The following is a 21381-nucleotide window of genomic DNA, read 5'->3' as shown; positions in this document are numbered from 1 at the left end:
AGTGGTTCTGTCTTTGTGGTGCAGCGCTCTGTATTCAGATCTTTGGAAGGCTTTTACTATTGATCAGGTGGAACTGGGAAGCTGCATTCAAATCTTGGGGATAATGCATCACAAGGCCAAGGCTAATTTACCTCGAGTAATGCTCCTCAAAGAGAGACACGGTGTGTGTGTGTGTTGTGTTCCCTCCAGTAAATGAGATGGCAGACTTAACCAGCATTTTACCAGTTTTGAGAAGAAGCAGCATGCACTCATAAACCAGAGAGAATCAGTCCTAATTGGCCCCCGGGGGAACAGCCTGCACGTCACCACAGTCAGCACAGCTATCAGTGGACGGGCACACGCATACCAATGTGCAGGATTTTTGTGCTCTTTTATGACACACATGCATGCTGATTTCCAGAAAGTTATTTAATTTTGCGGTGGTTCATCGTCAGAACATTACGTTCCAGTTTTATTAGCTAAATCCTCTGTGACTAAGAGCCTGATTGTTGTCTATAAGTTATTATTAATAATCGTGAGTCAGTAGCAGGCTTACATTGTGTGTCATGTTCCCTCAGTCTCATTAACATGGATGATGCAGTTAATTTTGAGTCGGATAAACCACGTTCAGATAAGCCATCATCACATCTCAGAGTGTGCCCTTCCTTTTTTAAAGTAATGTTCCCGTAAAACTGACCTTTTCAGTGTCGTTGAACCTATGTCAAAAAGGAAACTGGGTAATGTGACTTTTTTTTTCTTTTTTATTTATAGAAGTATTTACTTCCTCAATATGGCCTAAAAGTGATAAGTGCAACAGGAAGTCAGCTGGGAGACGGGCCGAGTCGAGCATAGAATCTATCTTAGAATTGTTGTCATTTGTTTTTAATGTTGCATGAAGTCTGTGCGAGTTTCTCTGTTCATTTCGAGGATGAATTGTGGCATTTCCCTGAAGCTGCTAAGGTCAGCTTTAGAGTTAGTGGACAGAACATAGATGAAAGCAGACCTATGCTGCCTATTTTAATGGTGGTACCGTTTAGTTAGGCGGATGGAATAGCTCTGTTTGATCCCGTAGCTTCACTGGCTGCATGATAATGACTGTTGGAACTCCTGACAATCTTAAACAGTTGTGATCACATGCGGTTTGTGATGATCAACGTTGAAAAACAAAACCGTTTAACTGCAAAACGAATGAACATACTGGGCCAATAATTGTGTTGGTATTTTAGTTCTCACGTTGAGCAGTTTTAGTCAGAATAACATCCTGGCTTTAGAGGGATTCCACTTACTGAGTTTCTCTCTTGCTGCAGTTGAGCCTCTGATACTGAATTTCATTTTTATTTATCTTTTTCAAACTTTCCCGTGTATGACCAGCCTTGCCAGTGGTGGTGGTATGTTTAAAATGAGATCATGTAGAAGGCATAATTAAGTTGAATGATCTGTTTATTTCGCTGCTGGACTCATTTCCATATGGCCCAGTTTGTCTCCACTGGAAACCACATTTACAGTAAGTATATTCTGCTGTCTGCTTCACACACGCAAATAAGCTTCCTCATCCTTCAAGAGAAAAAACAATCCTGTCCCCTGAGCACTGCAGAAGAATTCAGTCCACGTGGGGTGTATCAAAAGCATGCTAAACAAATGTTCTTATTTGCATTTTATGGTGAATATCAGCACCCATTATTGTGCATACTGCCACACCACAAATGTTTCTGAATGTCCTCCCAGTGGAGGAAGTTCTGCAAGGGTGTAGTTTAGTTTTCTGGTCCTGACAAGTTTGCTTTGCGTTAATATTGGAAGTTGTTTATTTTAGTGAGGTTACACAGAGCTGTAACTGCTTTTGTGAACGAAGGTCCAAAACGCATAAAAAAGCCACATTTTCGTTTTCATTCAAGTTAATTGGTACATGGCTAATTCTGCATACGTATAAAAGCAGGCATAATAGAAGCTATTTTCAAACCTTTCTTATTGAAACTATGCACAGCAGGTGTTTTCCTTGCATGAGTAAAACCATTTAAACTCACCCATATGACTGAATCAGTTGGAGATGGTCCCATTAGGGATAATAAGACGATGACATGGCGTGTTCTATGTTATTTTGGCAAAAAATGCTCCCTTCAATGCCCTCATGAATCAATGAACCTTCTGTATTATACGTTACCTTCAAGGTTGTAGTTTAGCCTTTCAGATTTACATGCATCCATTTTACTTCTGCAATGTTATACTGAGTGCATAAAAGTCTGTCTAGAGCAATAAGTATTGGAATAGAAAGTCTTATTATTGTTACAGCCTCGTGCATCTTCCCTGTTATGAATTAATTTTAAGAAAGTAAGCAACTCCTCGCCTCTCTGAGGCTGGAACCAGGCATGCGGTTTGGGGTTTCAGCCTGATGAAGGGCTTAAGGACTTATTGATGGCTGCAAACGCTTTAATCATTGGGTAGGTCAGTTATCAAAATATCTGCCAGTGATGAGTCGTTTTACTATCAGGTTCTGCTTTCAAAATCACTACAGATTAGGGCTGCAACTAACGACTATTTTGATAGTCGACTAGTCATCGATTATTGAAACGATTACTCGACTAATCGGTTAATTACCAATTAAAAACATTCCAAAACTGAAAAAGGATGCATTCAAGCCATATTATATCTTGACTTTTAACTTTAACTGAAAATGTTAAGAAGACGGCTGGCAGTAAGGCACCAACAGTCAAATCAATACCAAAAAGTGAAAAAGAATACAGCCTGGTTGTAACTTTGGACTGTGAAGTTGAAAAATCCAAGTTTAATGTTGCACTTTAATGTTAAAATCCAAGAGAACTCCGCTTATTTAGCAAGCAGGCTACGCTAACAAGCTAAATATCTTACCATAGTGATTCTGCGTCTCCCAGAGCTCCAACGTGCTTCATCTTCAAATGTTCATGCATGACAGACGAGCTTCCGTGATACGCGAGGTCGGCTTTACAAAACTTGCAGATAATCTTTTTTTTCTGGGTATCGAGGGTGAAATGCTCCCAGACCCTGGACACTTTTGGTCGAGAGGGCGACAATTCAGCCGCAGCCATTTCACTTTGTTTATACAGGTCATCTCCTGCTGTTATTTACAGTAACTCACATGAATCTCTAAGCAGAGATAGGTAGGAAGTGCGATGCCTCACTCCATACGGAAAATGATGTTCAGCTCGACAGCGTGAAAAAGACGTGTGATGACGTAAACGACAATTATGTTATCGATTTTTGTCGACAACATCGACTAATCGTTGGACCCTTACTACAGATGCACCAAAAATTGTGATTGAAAAAGAGCATTCATATTTTGTTGTCTTTGTTAAGAAAACCAACACATTTAGCGTTAAATGTGTCCCAAAAAGCCCCTAAGTAATAATTCATAGTCAGTGTGAGCTCATTGAACCAGGACATGCATAATGATGTCTAAATTCTGTGTAAATTTCATTTTTAATGATGCTCGCTGCTGTCAGTGGCGCCTCCCCTTCCTTTGTGTAAATGGTACAGTCCTGTCAGTGTTATGACCATAGCCCTCCCCACGCTCCACCCTCCCCTCTTCCTCCTCTAAAGCCCTGTACACCCCACCCGGTGTCAGGGGGGGATCAGCTGTGCCAGTCCCGACAGACCACACACACACACACACACACACACACACACAGCATGCTGGCTGGCGAACAAAGCCACTGGCACTGCCAATGAAGACAAACCCTTCCTCTGCGCTTTGCCTCTCTGCTTCTGACGCTGCCGTGAGAGAAAGGCATGACACCACCACCGTCGCCTGTTCTCATCAGAAAGAGACCGTTTTGACGGGTTGAGCGGTCGGTTTTTGGTGCAGGGTGGAATATTATTGTCTCCTCTGGTGCTGAGGAGTTGAAATGCTGGCGGAGCGCAGAGAGAATAGCAGGTAAGGAAAATCAGAGCTGGGTGCTGAGCTTGTCTCCGTGGCGACTAGGGGTTTGTTTACTGTTTACCGATGTAGAAGTACAGCCAGACCATTTCACACGTTTCTTAACATTAAGGCTTTAATTCCTGTCTTTATCAGCATCTAGCAGTTGCTGTGGGGATGCAACAGTGCAACGACACCTCGATGTCTCTGTTTCCATCATCGGCTGATAGAAAAGATGCCACACTTTGTGCAACAAATGTGAAATAAAGAACAGTACAGTTTATTCAGCAGAAGTTTTGTGTCAAGTTTGTAATAAGTGAACTTATTGGTACATAAAAATGTTCTTTTTGAGTTTGTACTCAAAGCCCCCACCAGCACAGGTTAAGGCTGAGTGTCGTTCTCAGTGGTTCTTTCTCACAATTGATTTATTTTTTGAAGCTTATCAAACATTCTAATAAAGGAGAACAGGCCACGAAGAAATTGTATGAAATAGATGATTTCTAAAAAGAAATGAGTAAAATGCTACTTGGACTCCCTTCTTAGATGACCATTGTAAAAGGTTTTCACATTTAATCATCGCAGTAGCTGCTAACACTAGAACATGTGTTGGGTTTTAAGCCAAATGATGCTAAAGTCACATTTAGATGCTGAGAGACGTTAGTATGGGGTTGTTACTGTTTGGGTCATAACAAATCTGGACCGTATATATAAATTTATATCTACATCAAGGATACACACATGAAATGGCCAGATATCAGAACTGAATTGGATGATAAGTTGCTATATTTATCGCTGTTGGAATGGACGGACCTGCAGAAATATTCTGAGTTTATGGAAAAATATGCTTTTCTTTCTGATTTCTCCTACTTTTAAGTCTTTTCTGCTATGATAAAATCCCAAGTGTTGTTTACTAAAGGACTGAATAGACATCGGCCTTCAGCTCTGGTCTGGTCTGAACCTGTTGGGCATGAGACCATTTCCTGCCCTTCAGGTTCAGGTTTTACATCCATAAAAGTCAGATTTCAACTGTGGATCACAGACTATTTAGTTGCTGCTCCATTGTAGCTTGATGGTTCTGAATTTCTGATGCTGCAAGTAGTTTTGTTTTCATGTAACGCTCCTTGTGTCACGTTGTGGTCATGTGGCTCTCGTACTAGAATGCATAGAAGCACCAGAGATTATTTTTTAAATATGATCAAGAGATTTTGAGGTTTGGGGTTAAGGTTTGCAGAGGAGTCCGTTAACCACTTACTGTCCGAATGTAGCAACGTTTGGCTGGGAGCCGGCATGAATTCAGCACTCTGCCACCACTCTTTCTCCAAATGAGCATTTAGTTGAAAAAGTTTGGGTTTTCTCTTACTCTCTGTCAAGCCTTTTTTCTTCTCTGTGGAGCTCCCCTGCTTCCTCCTACCTCTGTCAACTGCCAGACAAGAGACATTTCTGCGATTACGTCACCTTCTCCAGAGGAACAACCACACAAGCTCTCAAAGAGTCGGGCTTTTCCAGGGCATCAGCTGCCTTCATCTCCCAGGAGTTGCTGTTAACTCTGAGAGACGTTCACTGAAGCTGGCGTCGGCTTAAAGAGAAGGCTTTGAAAAAGACTGGAGGGCCAAGAAAGCAAGCTCAGTTCTTCACTGCATAGGAGCTGACATTCCTTTGATGCCATTGACTCATTTTCTTTGCTTCAGCCAAGACGAGATGTGGTTTGATGTAGTTTTTTACGTTAAGATGGCCTGTAGAATATACTGATAAACTCATACATAGAGTTGCTTTTGCGTATTACACCTTAAAAAATAGTTAACAGTGAGTTGGTAGTTCCTTCTAAAGATGCTACCCTTATCTTCCTTGTCATGCTCCCGCTCCTTGAGGCTGATCGAGTGTGCGGCGTGTCGTCTGCTGTCATAGATCAACACTCTTATTCACTCAATCAGTCAGAGCATTGTTGTTTTTTAGCTTCTCTGAACCTTTCCTGCACCTACTCTGTGCCTTTAATTCTCACACAATACATTTTGGATCAACAAACAAGACGGTCTTATATTTCTGTGAGGAAAGAGCAGCGCCGTGTTGCCAAAGGAGTGGGCATCTCGTTTGTTTTGGATTTGTTTCCAGGCAGCTGAAAATAGATCACGTCGGTTTAGAGAGTAAAAAGAAGAGAAAAAACAAGCAAGACAAGCCAAAGACAGAGCACGGAAGAAGGAGCGATAGGAAACATCCCCTTTGTGAGTGATGAAATGGCGTCCTCGCATATGTCCTCTTAACAACTCTGTTATAACTCAGTGAGAACAGGCTGGGATTTAACCTCTTATTTTAGGTGTACTGGATTCATGTAAGTTTACACCTGAAAAGGCGGTTTTGCACAAGTGAAAAAGATCTTCCTTCTCCATATGCTACATGTGCAACGAAACCTTTGTTCTCAGAGAAGACCACGTAAAAATCTGAGCATCTGGATGTCTGAAAGTTTAGTTTCAGCTGCACATAAAGAATGCTAACAGCCCTGGATTCTGTGCTTTGATGACACTCGTTGCTTACTAAGTAGGTGGAGTGAGCTGTGATCCTGCATTTGTCGCTGCCTTGTCTTTTGTTGATTTTCCGGCTCAACCTTATGCTGAGTCGCATGACATGTGTTTGCCCCTGTTTGTGGTCCCGGCCCTGCTGGGCTCCGACTCTACCATCCCTCAGCAGTCTTGCCTGCTTCAGTGATTCTCTGTTACATAGGGCCCCTCACAGCAGTGCTAACAGTCAGCATTGTTCAGAAATAAATGCTGGCTTTGATCTGCATCAGGGATATACGTTACAGTACCAAAATAGATGGACTATTTCAGCATAAATACAAGTTAAGGAATATTTCTTTTTGACTTGAAATGGGTAGATATTTTCTATTCTTGTACTCACCAAGGTAATTGTACGGAACACAGTACCAGTCTTTTAATTGAGTATTTGGCACCAGTGTAATGGGATTTGGAGGTAACTAAGGCAAATGTCGGTGGTTGCCAAAGTTATTCTGAAGGTAAAATGATGGCAAACAGTAAGCTGATTATGAACTGCACTTTATAAGTACCTTATCAATGACTGACTGAGTGTCTCTAAAGAAGCTTCCCACAGTTTCTGTCAGTCTTGTGCTTTTGTCATGATGAATCTCGCCTCCTACAGTGACTCAGGAAACTGGCCCATTGCCCTGGATATTTTCAAAGCCGTCACGAGCCACACATTTCTGCTTTTGGATTCTGGATTTCTGACATCTTGCAAGATTTCCTCCCTGACAGGCAGCTTTTTCAGCGACATATCTGTGGTTCAGCCGGAGTTTCCATTTCAGCCGGCAGCTGAGGTCTGTCTTTTCTGCTGATGCTGCTGGGGCTACTTCTTCATCGCTTTCTAACTCCATCGCTGGCAGGCTTGCTTGGCCAAATGTGTTGTAGATCTTGTGGCTTTTTCTCAGAGCCTCAGTGACCTTTATATGCTCCTTGCTGTTATAGTAAAACCAATGTGCTTCCCATCCATTTGAAGGCAGAGTTGAGTTTGTTTTATTTATAATAACTATGGGCATGTGGGCTATAAATTGTGAAATATTTAACAGTGAAATGGAATCACTAAACACTATAATGTTCCATCACATAAAGTGAAGGGATGTTTGCAATAGAGATAACTGATCAGTGTTTCTATCAGGCTGATGCTTTGGGAGGGAAGAGCTTGGGCTTTGCTCAGCCATTCATTCTGTTTCCATAGCTTTTCTTAGCATTTTCCCACAATTTATTTTCCAAAAAATAATTCATTTATGTATTTCATTGGGATTTTTAGTTTATATTAAATTCAATCTCTGTTCATTTTTGCAGAATGTGTTTGTGTCTCTGTTATTTCCCCTTTGCCTATCCTAACAAACCCATTTATTTCCATGTCTCCTTTATGCATTTTGCTGCTTTTCAGAGGGAGAGAATGCGTGTGCGAGCGTGGCGGATTTGTAAAGTTTTAGGTTAATGAATTGTGCAGCTGTAGAGATAAATGACCTTAAATAACCAGCATTAACATGAGAGAATGACATTAAAATATATAAAATGTTCTTTTTCCCCCAAAGAAAGACAAATGTTACAGAACTAGCTTGTGACAAACATGTGGAACTGCTAAATGGCAGCCTGTAGGTCCACCAGGCTCTTTGTCTCATGGGAGAAACAAATAATCCCCGGTGCTGGCTTGCATTATAGCCACTGACACCAGATTCTGGCTGCGTTTGTTTAAAGGAAAAGACACCGATATTTTGGTGATCTTGTGTAACACCCCGACCTCCTGAAACATAGTTCTGCTATGAAGAGCAGTGGCTGCCCCTTTTAAGCAGAAAAAAGCAAACAGCCGTCAGCCAGTCTCTCTCTTTGGTAACAGGTGGTGTGTGTTGAGATGAGCAACATGTGGACAGCAGATTTCCTTTAAAAAAGATGGATCAGTCTCCAGCAGTTCTACACTCAGACAACAATTTCATGCTGATGTGGTCATGGCCGTTTTTACTGGCTTACGTTGATGGTGTTCTTCTCTCTGAATACCCCACCTGTTTGCATTTGTTTAACTTTATGCAGTTTGATAGTTTACAGCATCTCTCAGCTAGCTTCTTAAAAACAAGTGAAAGTGAGGCTGCGGTGTGTTCTTTCAGCTCTCTTTGTGATATCAGTTCTAAGATCGTATGTATGTAATTAAAAAATTTTTTTTTTGCCTGCATCGGCCTCCGACATGGGGAGTGCCTGCAGTGACAAAACTAACCTCTAACCAGGTAAATGGGGGTAAATGGTTTTGAGTCTTTGCATGGTCGTCACGTCGCACACCTGAGATGAAATTGCACCAAATGGTGGATGTTTAACGGGAAAGCAGTTTGAGTTCACGCAGAGGCCAGCCCTGCAGTGCAGTGACTGAAGCCCTCAGTAATTTTGTTACTGCCACATGTCACCTTGTGTAAATCAGGCTTAGTTTGGGCTGTTTGTTTGATTGTGTTTCTCTTCACGTTCCTGCCGTCTTTTATGAAGGTCCATAAAGGAGTAAGAGTGATGAGGAGAAAGGAGATGGGTGGTTTAGATGCAAGTCATGGCAAAGCAGACCTCTAACAAGAGAGCCTTCAGAACAGCAGACCTCTGGGAACACATTATCTGTCTCCTTTCATTTATTGTCGACATTGTTACAGCTGGAAGTTGTATTAGTCATGAAATGGTGGCCAAATTGTAATCTACTGGTGATCTTATTGGAAAGGTCATTTTGTAATCAAATGGGTGAGTTCCTTTCCCAGGGAACATCATATTGGACAGAATATATTCTCTATAAAATTAATCTAAAGTTTAGCTTTGGGTCTAGAGGAAAGGGCAAATATCTGTGAATGTCTTCCTCTAATCTGATTAATTGATAATTAGATCATTATATCTCTGTCACAAATAAATGGCTGTATGTATTAATTGATTGGCAGTGATTCGGACCACATGATGTTCATTGGAAATAATCATTTTAGCCAAAAGAACAAAAATCTGTGGTTTGTAACTTTCATAATGAGAGAAAAGGAATAAAGCCAACACAAGGACAAGCATCCTCAGTCACATTGTGCAATATCTGCTGCGTGTGCTCAAGTGTATCAAGTTAAAAAAATACTCTCATAACAGTCCGTTGTACCATCACTTATTGTGTCACATCACTGGAGTCAAATGTGGGCACTGCCAACATTTAGAGAAGCTTGCCAAGCGTAAATATGCCCGATTATGAGGGCTCTTACCCTGAGGCTTCAGATTTGTTTTAGAATTCACAGAACTGGCTGACAAGAGTGAATGTAAAATCCTTTTGGTCTTTCGTAGCTACCTCTGATCCAATTTCTGTGGTTGTCAAACCTTTGTCAAAGAAATCTGGTCTCAAAAAAAAAAATTGTAGGAGGCCCTATGAGAAAAGATTCAGGTGGTCTTTTAGACTCTCAAAATGGAGGGCAAAGCAAAACTTCCAGATCCAGCTGCCTTAAATACTTCAGAACAACTTGTTCATTGAAGGCGTTTTACTTTCACTTGATCCAAGATTCACTTTGGGGGTAGTACAATTCTAACTTGTCCTGAAATGATAAGATGTTAGTGCTTTTCTTGTATTTTTCATTCTGTGTTTATGTTGTAACCTTGTGAAAGAGAAGATATGATGTAATGTTACAACTAAAGTAAGAGTAATCCTCCGAGGGATTACTGTACTAAGAAAAGGAAGGACCTCATAGTTGAGTATCATATTGCTTCATTGTTTAAGTGTCTGGAACTTACCCATCAGTGGTTTTAGTTGCACGTCATCCCAGCACTGAATTGCAAATGTACGAATGCGTCGGTGATGCTGAAATCTCACTTGCAAAAGAGGTTCGGTTAGAAGAAGCATGTTGCACAAACTGTAACTTACACCTGCAGTAAGCAAATGGTTTTGTTTTACCTGCACTTTTTCAAAGTAGGACAAGCTTACAGCTGATAAAAATCCCCCTTCATTGCCTGGAATAGTCCAAGGGTCAGATCATCGGTGCTGTCATCAGATGTAATAAAATACACTGGTGACCTGAGAGGGGGTGTGTGTGATGGAGAAAAGCAATGGGATATTTTACCCCTCGTGTGCTCTGTCTTCAGCAGATCATGCTCTTATGATCTGGGAGGGGGATTGGAGGAAAAGGCCAAAGTCTCCTTCTGTCACCATTTTTAGTGTTCCCATGAGCAAGGCACTGTCAGTGTGAATGCTAAAAAGCAGGCTTTTGATCTAATTTGGTGCACTCTGCCAGCCTGTGGTTTCTGTTCATCCGTGATGTATGAAGGCTGTCTAACTTCTGAGAAATCTCCTAGCAACCATTTCAATAGCCTCGAGAGAAGTTGGCATGTGGAACAAATGACTAAATTTCCTATTTATCACAAGTGTTGGGGTCAGTTGTGCATGTATATTTGTTTGTGTACGTCATGTGTTATCTTACAGTTGAAAGTAAGCTAAAGAGACAGGAACCTGAGCTCAGCCTGTTACCAAATGTACCTCTCAGTGTAAACTATGTCATATCTATTGATCTGAACAATTTTTTACTTTATGAGGTGCTGAGTGGGTAAGCAAGTTGTTATAGATTTGAAAACATATGCGAGTTATATACAGTATATGCAACACATGTTGATGGAGCCAACATCATGTTTTGAGACCGCTTTAAGTCACCAGTTGTTGTGGTTAGCTGTGTTTCTCTCCAACTGTGACCCCATCAGGCACATTTCCATACGTACTTCTCTTTGAACACATTGAGCACATTGAAACTGTGTTACTGTGATGTCAGGGCTGATCCACTACAGGGACTGCACGGGTCTCACATCAGAGCATTTTTGCAGGGATCAGATGTTTTTGATGCAACAGAACGGGCGGCCATCTTGCATCAGAGCACGGCGTGTTTCTGACAGTGAATGTGGTTCATTCACCCAGAAAATAAGTTTTGTATCCAGTACACGGATAAACCACAAACCACAGACGGACGTTTACCCATCGGAGAAGAATTCTTTAAGAGCTGTTTTTTCTGTCATGTATGACCAAAGAGGACTAGTTATGTTTGTGCCTTCTTCCTGTTAGCCATTACTTTATTGTTCCCATCACTGTTTATGCAGAAGCAGAGTTCCCTTTGGCTTTTCATATTTTTCCATTCCAACGCTTTGTTTTTTTGTTTTTTGGGTACAGATACAAGGAAAAAATATATTTATTGATATTTTGCGAACTCTGAAAATAACTCTACAAAACCGCTTTGTTAACGTAGCAAAAGTCAGACCTGAGTGACAACTGTCTTGTTCAACACAAGACCTGGACTGTTAAGTGCCAGCTTTCAGTATTTAATCAATACTCATTACAGCATGCTTAGCTGAGATGGTATCAAGAAGTATCAAGGTTTAGTAGTCAGTCAAAAAGGCTGTTCAAGTATTGAGTTACTGTGAGACATTAAACCCTCTTTCTCCTCTCTGCAGGGCTGCCTTTGCCCTGACAAAGCCGCTCAAGATGAACATGGTGAAAAGGATCATGGGGCGGCCGAGGCAGGAGGAGTGCAGCCCTCAGGACAATGCGCTCGGCCTCATGCACCTCCGGCGCCTCTTTTCAGAACTCTGCCACCCTCCTCGCCACATGACCCAGAAGGAGCAGGAGGAGAAGCTCTACATGATGCTGCCTGTGTTTAACAGGGTAAGTCGTATCCAGAGGTGGAAGGCTGAGCTCCAAACAAAGAGCAGATTCATGCCGACAGTATTCTGCTTTATAACAGAGAGATGTCGGTCTAATCAGTTGTGCTACCAACTCTTGCTTTTAATTTTGTTGTCCATTGTGGGTTTCATTCTCAGAGTTTTTGGCGTCATTTTTAGGGTTATGATTCTCAAATCATTACACTCTGGCTGTGGATGGATTGATATGAACCATAGGTCACCTGTGAAATGGAGCAGATTTAAATCAAATGGTTAAAAACACACACACTTAGAGGAAGTTTCAAAATCAGCCTCCTGAAACTACATTTCTGACCAATGAATAAAAAATATTACTTTAGATACTTTAAACTCAGAATGTTTGGTCACAACATCTCATCTAAGTATAAAAAGATATGACTGCCTGAATTAGTGCGAGTGAACCAGTTTGTGCAGGGAGTATGAATGGATAGAACATGAAATAAGATTTCATTAAAGATGACAGTATGTATTTTTCTTCGCATAAGAATGAAAACGGAGAACAAAAGATTCCCGTGAGTCCAGTGAAATGATTTCTGATCCCTCTCCATGTTACAGTGATAATCTGCCTGTTTGTTTTGCCGCCACTGCTTCAGCCAGCACTGTTGAGTGTTGTGCTCCAACTGGAGTGCCTCACCAAGGGTCTCTTGACTTGTCAGCTAATTACGCAGCACTGGCTGCAATTTACTCATTGATGGCATAATTTATGTCACAATTCAAATGTGGAGCTCTCCCAGAACAGCAGGATGCTCCAAGCTCCAGGCCCCATTTCATGTCAGATTGGCCAGATAAGTGAACGCATGATGAGCCTTTGTTGAATGAAGTGTAGTTTATCTTTGACCTATCCTAAGGCTTTGCAGGCTTTGCAGATACAGTATATGCCAGGAATACATGCCTAATTTTCCTGGCTGGATGTGATGTCAGCATTAATTATGATGAATACCAGACTCGAAAAGCAAACAAAGACTACAGAAATTCATATGAAAGTGTGAAATGAAAAGTATGGCCTATTAACCTCCCTGCTGCGTATTTGCATTTTTTAAAAGTTTAACCTGCAAAAAAATGTCTAGAATGCTGTACAATAATATTTATTTTGTGTCGAGGGATTGGTCCTCTTTTAAAAACACAGCTAGGCAGTGGCACATCATCAGGGAGATCCGGAGCAAGTTTAACAAAAGCAAATGTGGATCCACACAGGAGTTTAGCTGCTGACAAGATAAACAAAATGTGAATGCACATACACACAACAGACCACAGCCTTGTAATTAAGAGCCTAGTTTGCATCAAAGAGACTAAAAAAGATTAAGGATAAGGAGAAATATCGTCCATTCAGGAGAATTTGATTTGTGGTGTGAAGAGAACCAGTTGAAAACTAACTGTGCCGCTGAGTTAGAGACGTTAGCGAACAGTTGCTAACGTTTTCAGAGAGTTTTGTTGGTTATCCGCCATGTCACAGACTGTATAACAATGCAAAGCTATGTTTTTGCCTGCAGAGTCATTGGAGCAGGATAGGGCGAGTATGTCAAGAGAGAAAAGCAGTTTGAAAAGAAAATTGAAGGTGCTTTCACGTAGGATGCGACGGGCGCTGCACTTCCACACGCAGCCATGTCTCTGTGTTGTGTAATGAGCTACTTCCTGGTTATTCAGTCACCTTCACTCACTTTGGGGCTGTATGTCTGCGCTCCGTTGCTGTTGTTTCCTCGTACATCAGTGTCCTGACAACCCGATGCTGAAGGAATTGTGCAGCAGAAGCAGCTTCTACACGGAGCTGACAGCTTTCCACTGTGAAGCTCTCAAAATTCAAATTCAGGCAGGGAAGCCACCTCTGTTAGGCTCCTGCACTTAGAACTCCACAGATGACTGTGATTATAGGCTGTGAATAAGACAAACTGTGACTGAACGGATCTGTCTGCTTTAGGTCTTTGGAAATGCTCCACCCAGCAGCATGACGGAGAAGTTCTCCGACCTGCTGCAGTTCACCACCCAGGTGTCACGACTCATGGTGACGGAGATCAGACGAAGAGCCTCGAACAAATCCACTGGTAATGTGTAACTTTCATCATTTTCTTTGAATCAGTCACAGATATTTCTCATAACCGGTTCCTGTCTTGTCACCAACACGATCCACTTGTCTCCTTTCACGTTATGTGGGTGTGTTTGTTCTCCCAGCGACTTGGCTGGTTGGTCTCTTGTTCTCGAACTGATAAAATGTGTGACTTTACACTTTTATTTGGGAACTTTTTTGGCCATCGAGTAAGTATTTTTGCTTAAAAAAACCAATCCTAATCTGTAATGAAAGGGGAGTCGGCAGCGCCTCTTCAAAGCTTTGACACTTTGAGTGGTTCCCTAACAGGAGGGATGTTTAAGCAGCTGACACATAAACACACACACGTGCACACGTGGTTGAAAGTCTCTGATTTCTTTATCGTGGGCCTCCATCTCTCCCTGGTCTCTGCCTGAACATATGATGTGTTGTTTTCAGGCTCAGAGCAGCTCTGGTTTTGTAACATCGCAGTCACACACTTCTCCAGCTGGTCTCCAGGCCTCCGTGGACTGAGTCAGTGGTTGACTCATGCTCTCAAATGTCATCATCGGAACAAATGATTATATTTTGGTCTCAGCAGCAGGCAACTGGATTTTGGAGTTTAAGTGAAGGATTTCGAAAGAATTTTCATTTTTTTTTGTCTAACGCTGGCAGAAGATGAGGCAGCATTTTAGGAAAGTGGTCAACAAGGTTACCAGCAACAGTTGCTGGTGGTGGATTTATCAGTTTATCTGGATTTACCAGTTATCTGCCTATAACAGAGAGGTGTCACTGTCCAGCTGTGTGACTGTATGTTTGTCTTGTTTGCTTCTGCAGAGGCAGCCAGTCGAGCAATAGTCCAGTTCCTGGAGGTGAACCAGAGTGAGGAGGCGAGTCGTGGCTGGATGCTTCTGACCACCATCAACCTGTTGGCCTCCTCAGGGCAGGTCGGTAGAAAAACGCTGCAACGCTAGCGGTCCTTGCTTTTCAGGGATTCTTTTATATTTGTGAATAAAAATGAAGTATGTCAGAAATGGAGAGGATTTTCAACAGATTTTATTTATTTGAACCATTTCCATCTCCGCTCTTTGCTCTTCAAGCAGATAGTGGCGTGGTCCCAGGGCCCCGGACTAAATTGAACCCCAACTGGGACCTGCTCTCTTAACGGAAAATCTTTTGAGCACCAACACAAAATATAGGAGCATCACTTAAACTGAGTTTACTGCAACAGCTTCATATGTCTTCAACCTTGACTGCATTACTGATAAAAAAAAAAACCAACAGCTGATGGGTCAAATGATCTGAAGTAGATGGCAGGAGGCATTAACATTGGCCACAATGACCTTTGCCCTCTCTTGTGGCTCTGGTCTCGTGCACACATCCGATTTTTCGAGGTGATCTTTAAACATGAAATGCTTTTAAATGGGTAAAGAAAACCAGTCTCTGACTGGTCCTTTTATCATCTAAGATGGTGCCCAAACACACACCATTGATAGGAGTCGTTGCCGTAGAAGAAGAGTTACGGCTGAAGTCGATAAGCATCTCCTCTGTCTTAGAGACATTGATTTATAGATGTGATCCTTACACCATGTAATAAAATAGTCTCATGGTGCTGCAGCAGACTGACAGTCAGGGAGTCATCAGCGTATTTAATTCTGTGATTTCATTCAAACTTCCTTCAACAATCATGTCGGTGTCGAGCCCAAAAACGGAGGTGACATAACATCCAGTGGAACGACTGAGGGCCTCAGACAAAGTATTCTTAACACAGGTTCTCTGTGACCTCATTGTTAAAAAAAATAAATCAACGAACCGACATGTAAGATCAAAGTCAGTGGCTGAATGTTGTGTAAGCTTAAGCACCAGGATGTTAGTCTGCACAGTGAAGCTGCGCTTTACCAGAAAACAAAACCAGTAGTCCAAGTGGAGCTGCCATGAAGTTCCCCTCATGTTTTTATTACGTCAAAAAACCCCAGAACCAGACGAGCTGCCGTTCCTTCAGTCTGCGTCACGTTGTGGGAGGTCGGCCACAGTGAGAGTGGTACACAAAGGTGTCGGTGTTCCTTCCTTAGCGCTACATTAATCTGATAAACTACACAAATGTTTCATGTGGTGGTGTTTTTCTTTACCAAACTGAGATCACCTGCTAATTGTAATCATCAAGTTTCGGCTGTAGAGGGGGGAGGGGCTAGTCTAGTGTATCTATTGTTTCTTGAAAAATAAATCCACAGTTCAAAGATCAGAGCGACAGTGAGCGGCTTATTGGCCGTATTTTGATGTCACGCTGGTGGATTGGCTAAAACTCCAGTTACTGTAAGAACCAAGCTTAAGAATTCCCACCCAACCCATCCCATTTTGTTCTGAAATAAGGTCTGTTGTCATCATAACTGTTACTTTTCTCTCATGATACTAATGCCTCCATATTCCTCACACATGGCTTCATGGACGCATTTGAACATTTTCAATCAATGACATTGAGTTAAAACTGTTAAATTTTTTCCATATATGCAAAACTACTCCCCATAATTCTGAATCTCATCACAGCAGCTTCCTGGTGTTCTGGTTCGAACTGCACACAGCCACAAATGTTCGACGTTGAGCTCTTTTTTGTGTCTTTGCTCTTGTTCTGTTGCCAGCAGACATCTTTTGAACTTTTTAGGCTGAATTCCTTTGGAGTTCTTGTGGGGAACGTTGCTGTCAGCTGGCTGGCTGCTTTTCCTGCTCTGCTGCACACCAGAAATGCACTGTTGTTCCCTCCAACACTTCCTCTCTCCAGACGTGTGGTGAAGCCTCTCTTCTCAGTGCCGTTTCCTTGATTTATTCATTCCTGTCAAAAGCTCGCCGCACAATGTCTAATTTTAGAGAAAATTTGAGTGAATATTGTGCTATATTTCTATAGCGCTCATTATGGCTGCATTATGTAAGTCACGGTGTCCTCTCACCTCCAATTCAGAAAGGCTGAAAACTATATGCTTCACTGAAAGGCCACATCTACGTGTGCAGACACAGCTTTGCAAAGCTACACACATTTTGGCTTACTCATGTGTAAACAAGCACATCTTATACTGTCAGGAGAAAGAAATGGACGCTTTTCATTCAGTTTGTGCTTAAATTTACGGTTCTGAGTGGACTTTCTGTCTCCATCAGAGGCTTAGGAATAAAGCTTTTAGTAAACTTTGACCGTCTTCAGGTTTTAGGTGCGTTTAGTGTGCGGTCTTGATCGATTCAGCCTCACGCTCTACTGGAGCTGGAACAAGGACAAGGAGTCGGACAAAAAATGCTCGAACATGAACGTTTTTTAAAATTGTTTTTATTCAAAGGCAAGGCAACACATTGATGAAATTTTTCTGAAACTAGTATCTTTAAAAATCTTTTAAAAAAGTCCTGACCCAAGTCTGAGACCTTTTTTTTTTTTTTTTTGTCACTGATTGATATCAAAACCTACAATCTGGGAGGACAAAAGGATAACCTTCCATTCAGATCTGTCCTGTGTGTGTGTGTGTGTGTGTGTGAGTGTGTGAGTGTGAGAGAGAAAGAAAGAAAGAGAACAGGTTTAATGGATTTGTATCCTTTCTCTGGTGTCTCAGACAGTCAAACCAAGGACTCTCCAGGCAGCTGCCCCCCATAAGCCTGACGTCACCTCACTCCGTCATGCACCCCCCCCTGTTCTCGGTCTCACCTCCTTCCTTAGAAGATAAAACATAACCCTGTCCTGACTTCTTTCTCAGTCTGGCTTTCTCTTACGGCAGCGACAGCTTCAGTTAGTCTGTATCAGCCTGTAAACACACGCCTCTCTGGTTGGCTGCTCCAGCCTTCCATTATCCTGCCTCAACATCACCTGCACCCCCCTCTACCTTCTTCCACTCTGTGTTTTTGAAGTGATTTTGCTCCCTCCCCCACTGCTTCTCTACATCGATCAGCTTAGCGTGCGTGTGGTTATTGTCATATGTGAGTAAAAGGAAGAGCAAGTAGTTTGTCACTGTGAGCTTCTTTTCAGTTGGTGCTTGTAGGAGGCAGCATTTCATTTACTGAATTATTCGCCTCAGCGAGCACAAACTCCCTCTCTTTCTACAGTCCTCAGCTTTTAGAGCGCACACACACATACACACACACACACACAAGCACAATATAACCCTTTATATATATATATATATATATATATGTATATACACATATGTATAGCTGGTTAAACACACAATGAACACACACATCAGGCTATAAAAGCTACTCCTACCCGTCTTTTCCTCACAGGACTCAACCATGAGTCATGACTCCCCGTTTTTGTTTTCATTTGTCCAGCTCTTTGCTTTACGTTGATGCACACACACATACGGCTGTGCAGACGTCAACAGATTTCAGCCCCTGCAAAAATCTCGAGCAGATGATCCAAATGTTTCTCTTTCTTTTCCCTTTGCTGTGTTTTTTTTCTCCATAAGACCTCTGAGCTCTATTCTGAAACCACGTTTATTTTGGAATCCACAATAAGATTTTCCACCTTTCGTTTTTGCCTGTTCCTCAACAGAAAACTGTGGACTGCATGACAACGATGTCCGTTCCCTCCACGCTGGTCAAATGCCTCTACTTGTTCTTTGACTTGCCCCACATGGCCGAGGCTCCCGTAGGCCCAACCCCGCAGCCGCCGCAACCACCGCCCAATCAGGAGAAGACTCCAGTTCAGGGCCACACCCAGCCAGAGGTGCCTTTGGCTGACCGCAGAGCGCTGCTCCAGAAAGTCTTTGTCCAGGTAAAGAGACTAGAGGACAATGACTGCAACAGGTGCTTCCAGATTAACAGAGAGTGAATTCATTTTTGTTCTTCCTCTGCTGCAGTGCTTCTCAAAACAGTCACACAGAATCATTTCATTTGATAAGTACTCTTCTGTACGTTTAAAGCACCGATGCATTTCAAGCTGGATACTGACTCAGGTTGCCACATGTGTCAAACACTTTTATCTTTATGATGAAACACTTGGACGCAGATGTTTTTTTCCAGCTGTAATCAGTTTATTTTCAGACTGGAATGAAAGCAGAAAAAACACATCTCCTTCACTCTTTTACAGATTCTGGTGAAGCTTTGCACCTTTGTGTCTCCGGCGGAGGAGCTGGCCCAAAAGGATGACCTTCAGCTGCTGTTCAGTGCCATCACCTCCTGGTGCCCCCCCCACAACCTGCCCTGGAGGAGGAGCGCTGGGGAGGTGCTCACCACCATCTCCAGACATGGCCTCAGCGTCAACGTGGTCAAATACATACACGGTAAAGTCAGTTTTGTTGTAAGCTGTGCATATGTGTGCTGCCAGTTCTAAACATGCAGTGATAACATGTCTGTCGTAATTATGACTGGATAAGAGCAAACTTTGGTTTAAAGTTTAAAGGGTTAAATTCTCGTTGCATTTGGGAATGAAATGTTGAACACTTCTTGACAGTTGCACATTCTTGTTGTCCTGACCCACCCCCGATATCTTTATACATTTAGCTTCCAAGAAACCAAAGTTTCTTTGAAGGTGCTCTGAAGGTCTGTTAAAGTTTTTCTTTGGGCTTTGGCTGCTTTTTCACCCATTTTCGGTCATCCAGTCCTTGTACCTGACCATTTTCAGAGGAATTTGTTTTTGTTTGTAAACCCACTAAATAGCGTCCGGATTATTCAGGCAGAAAAAATTGTTGTGTCCACACATAACAGACGATTTAGAAAAGAGACAATTTTAAGTGCTATCTGTAGTTACATATGCCCAAGCAGCCTGTCATCTATGCTACATGCTACAAAAGGCCAAAGGTACACAGTGAAATCCACATTAATTGATTCCCAAAGACCAATTCGCTAAAAAACTTAAAATTATCAAAACATAGTGGGAAGGATGCCCTTCAAGTTTTGATGAAACTTGACAAGTGGAGGACAAACGAAGAGGAGATGAACAGTATCTGAAGGTGATGTCTAAGAGGGTTGAGGCTGTGTTGAATTAAAAGCTGCTCAGACTAAATGCTAACTTTTTGAGCTCCTAAAAATTGCACAAACTCTGGTTTTGACATATGCTGTATATCCATTTTTGATTTTTTCAGTGTTACAATGTTTCTTTCAAACATTTCAATTGTTCGCGGCACCTATTTACTTTTTTGAGAAAACACAAAGAAATAAGGGGGTGGCTCAAGATATTTGCACTGCAGAGTGAATGTTGAGCGAGGCACAGATGATCCATGGGTTACCACCATGCACCTACAGCCCTGACTTCCACAAATGAACCCGTGAAATAACCATGCAAATCCATTCCCAGCGTTTTTGTTTGAGCTTCTGGACATACCACAGAATAATGCTCCCAACGTGTACTTCCTACCTGATGCATTTTCTTTTCCTGCCTATAAATACATGATGAAAGCAAGTGCACATGTGTTCTAAATGATTTCCATACTCTTCTTTCACACATCTTTTCACTACTTACCTCTCAATTTCTCTTACCTTTTCATCAACTTCCCTCCCACCAATCCTCCCATTTCCAGAGAAAGAATGCCTGGCCACATGTGTTCAGAATATGCAGCAGTCAGATGATCTCTCCCCACTGGAGATTGTTGAGATGTTCGCTGGCCTCTCCTGCTTCCTCAAAGACTCCAGCGGTGTGTCTCAGACCCTGCTGGATGATTTCCGGATGTGCCAAGGTTACGCCTTCCTCTGTGACCTCATGCTCAGGTACGACCAACATCTTTATACCTCCAGCTCTTAACTTGGTTGCTCCTCAGACAACGATATGACTTTTTCCTCTGTTTGCAGATTGGAACAGGCCAAGGAGGATGAGCCGAAAGATGCACTAAAAGACCTGGTCAACCTGGTGACTTGTCTGTCCACGTACGGGGTGACGGAGCTGAAACCGGCTGGCCTGACAACCGGAGCTCCCTTCCTGCTGCCAGGATTCGTTCTTCCTCAGCCATCTGGGAAAGGTAAGTCAATGCCAGTAGCAAGCTTTTACGATGTCTGTTTTGGCTTTCACTCGCACCTTCCTGCCATTGTTACCATGGCTACACGTTTTGAAGATAATTTAAGTTTAACTCAAGCTCACCTTAATCGTCTGGGTTAATGAATATTTCATCACAGTTCTGTGTACGTATGCACGTCTGTTGGAGGTCTCCTTCCTGTGAGAGTGGGCATTTTATCTAATATATATATATGATTGAAACTCATCCTGTTTTTTCAGGTCAGGAATTTGCTAAAAGTAAGTTGAAAAATGGGACGTGTCCTTTTGATGTCATAGAGACAGCACAGCGTGTCAGGAAGGTTGCTGACAGGTTAACAAACTACTTACCAGACTACAGACA

General features: G+C 42.2%; 2 protein-coding genes across 7 annotated transcripts in view; one reads left to right on the top strand and one right to left on the bottom strand.

The window, feature by feature from the left end:
- Positions 1-21381, bottom strand: part of bmp3 (bone morphogenetic protein 3) — a 458962-nt gene that overhangs the window by 157234 nt on the left and 280347 nt on the right. The gene's annotated exons all lie outside the window — the stretch shown is intronic.
- Positions 1-21381, top strand: part of wdfy3 (WD repeat and FYVE domain containing 3) — an 85972-nt gene that overhangs the window by 3351 nt on the left and 61240 nt on the right. For 5 of the 6 annotated variants that reach the window (XM_072387312.1, XM_072387308.1, XM_072387310.1 and 2 more), the window contains exons 1-8: positions 3515-3883; positions 11818-12028; positions 13979-14102; positions 14921-15030; positions 18606-18827; positions 19143-19335; positions 20572-20758; positions 20840-21006. In XM_072387312.1, the coding sequence (XP_072243413.1) occupies positions 3855-3883; positions 11818-12028; positions 13979-14102; positions 14921-15030; positions 18606-18827; positions 19143-19335; positions 20572-20758; positions 20840-21006 (1243 nt within the window). In that variant the 5' untranslated portion in view covers positions 3515-3854. Of the gene's footprint in view, positions 1-3514; positions 3884-11817; positions 12029-13978; positions 14103-14920; positions 15031-18605; positions 18828-19142; positions 19336-20571; positions 20759-20839; positions 21007-21381 lie in introns of those variants that run through there. The other variant, XM_072387311.1, reaches the window with a different exon arrangement.

The sequence above is a fragment of the Leuresthes tenuis genome, unplaced genomic scaffold, assembly GCF_036924035.1.
Source record: "Leuresthes tenuis unplaced genomic scaffold, fLeuTen1.0.hap1 SCAF_6, whole genome shotgun sequence".
NCBI lineage: Eukaryota > Metazoa > Chordata > Actinopteri > Atheriniformes > Atherinopsidae > Leuresthes > Leuresthes tenuis.
This window is presented reverse-complemented; position numbering and strand designations above follow the sequence as displayed.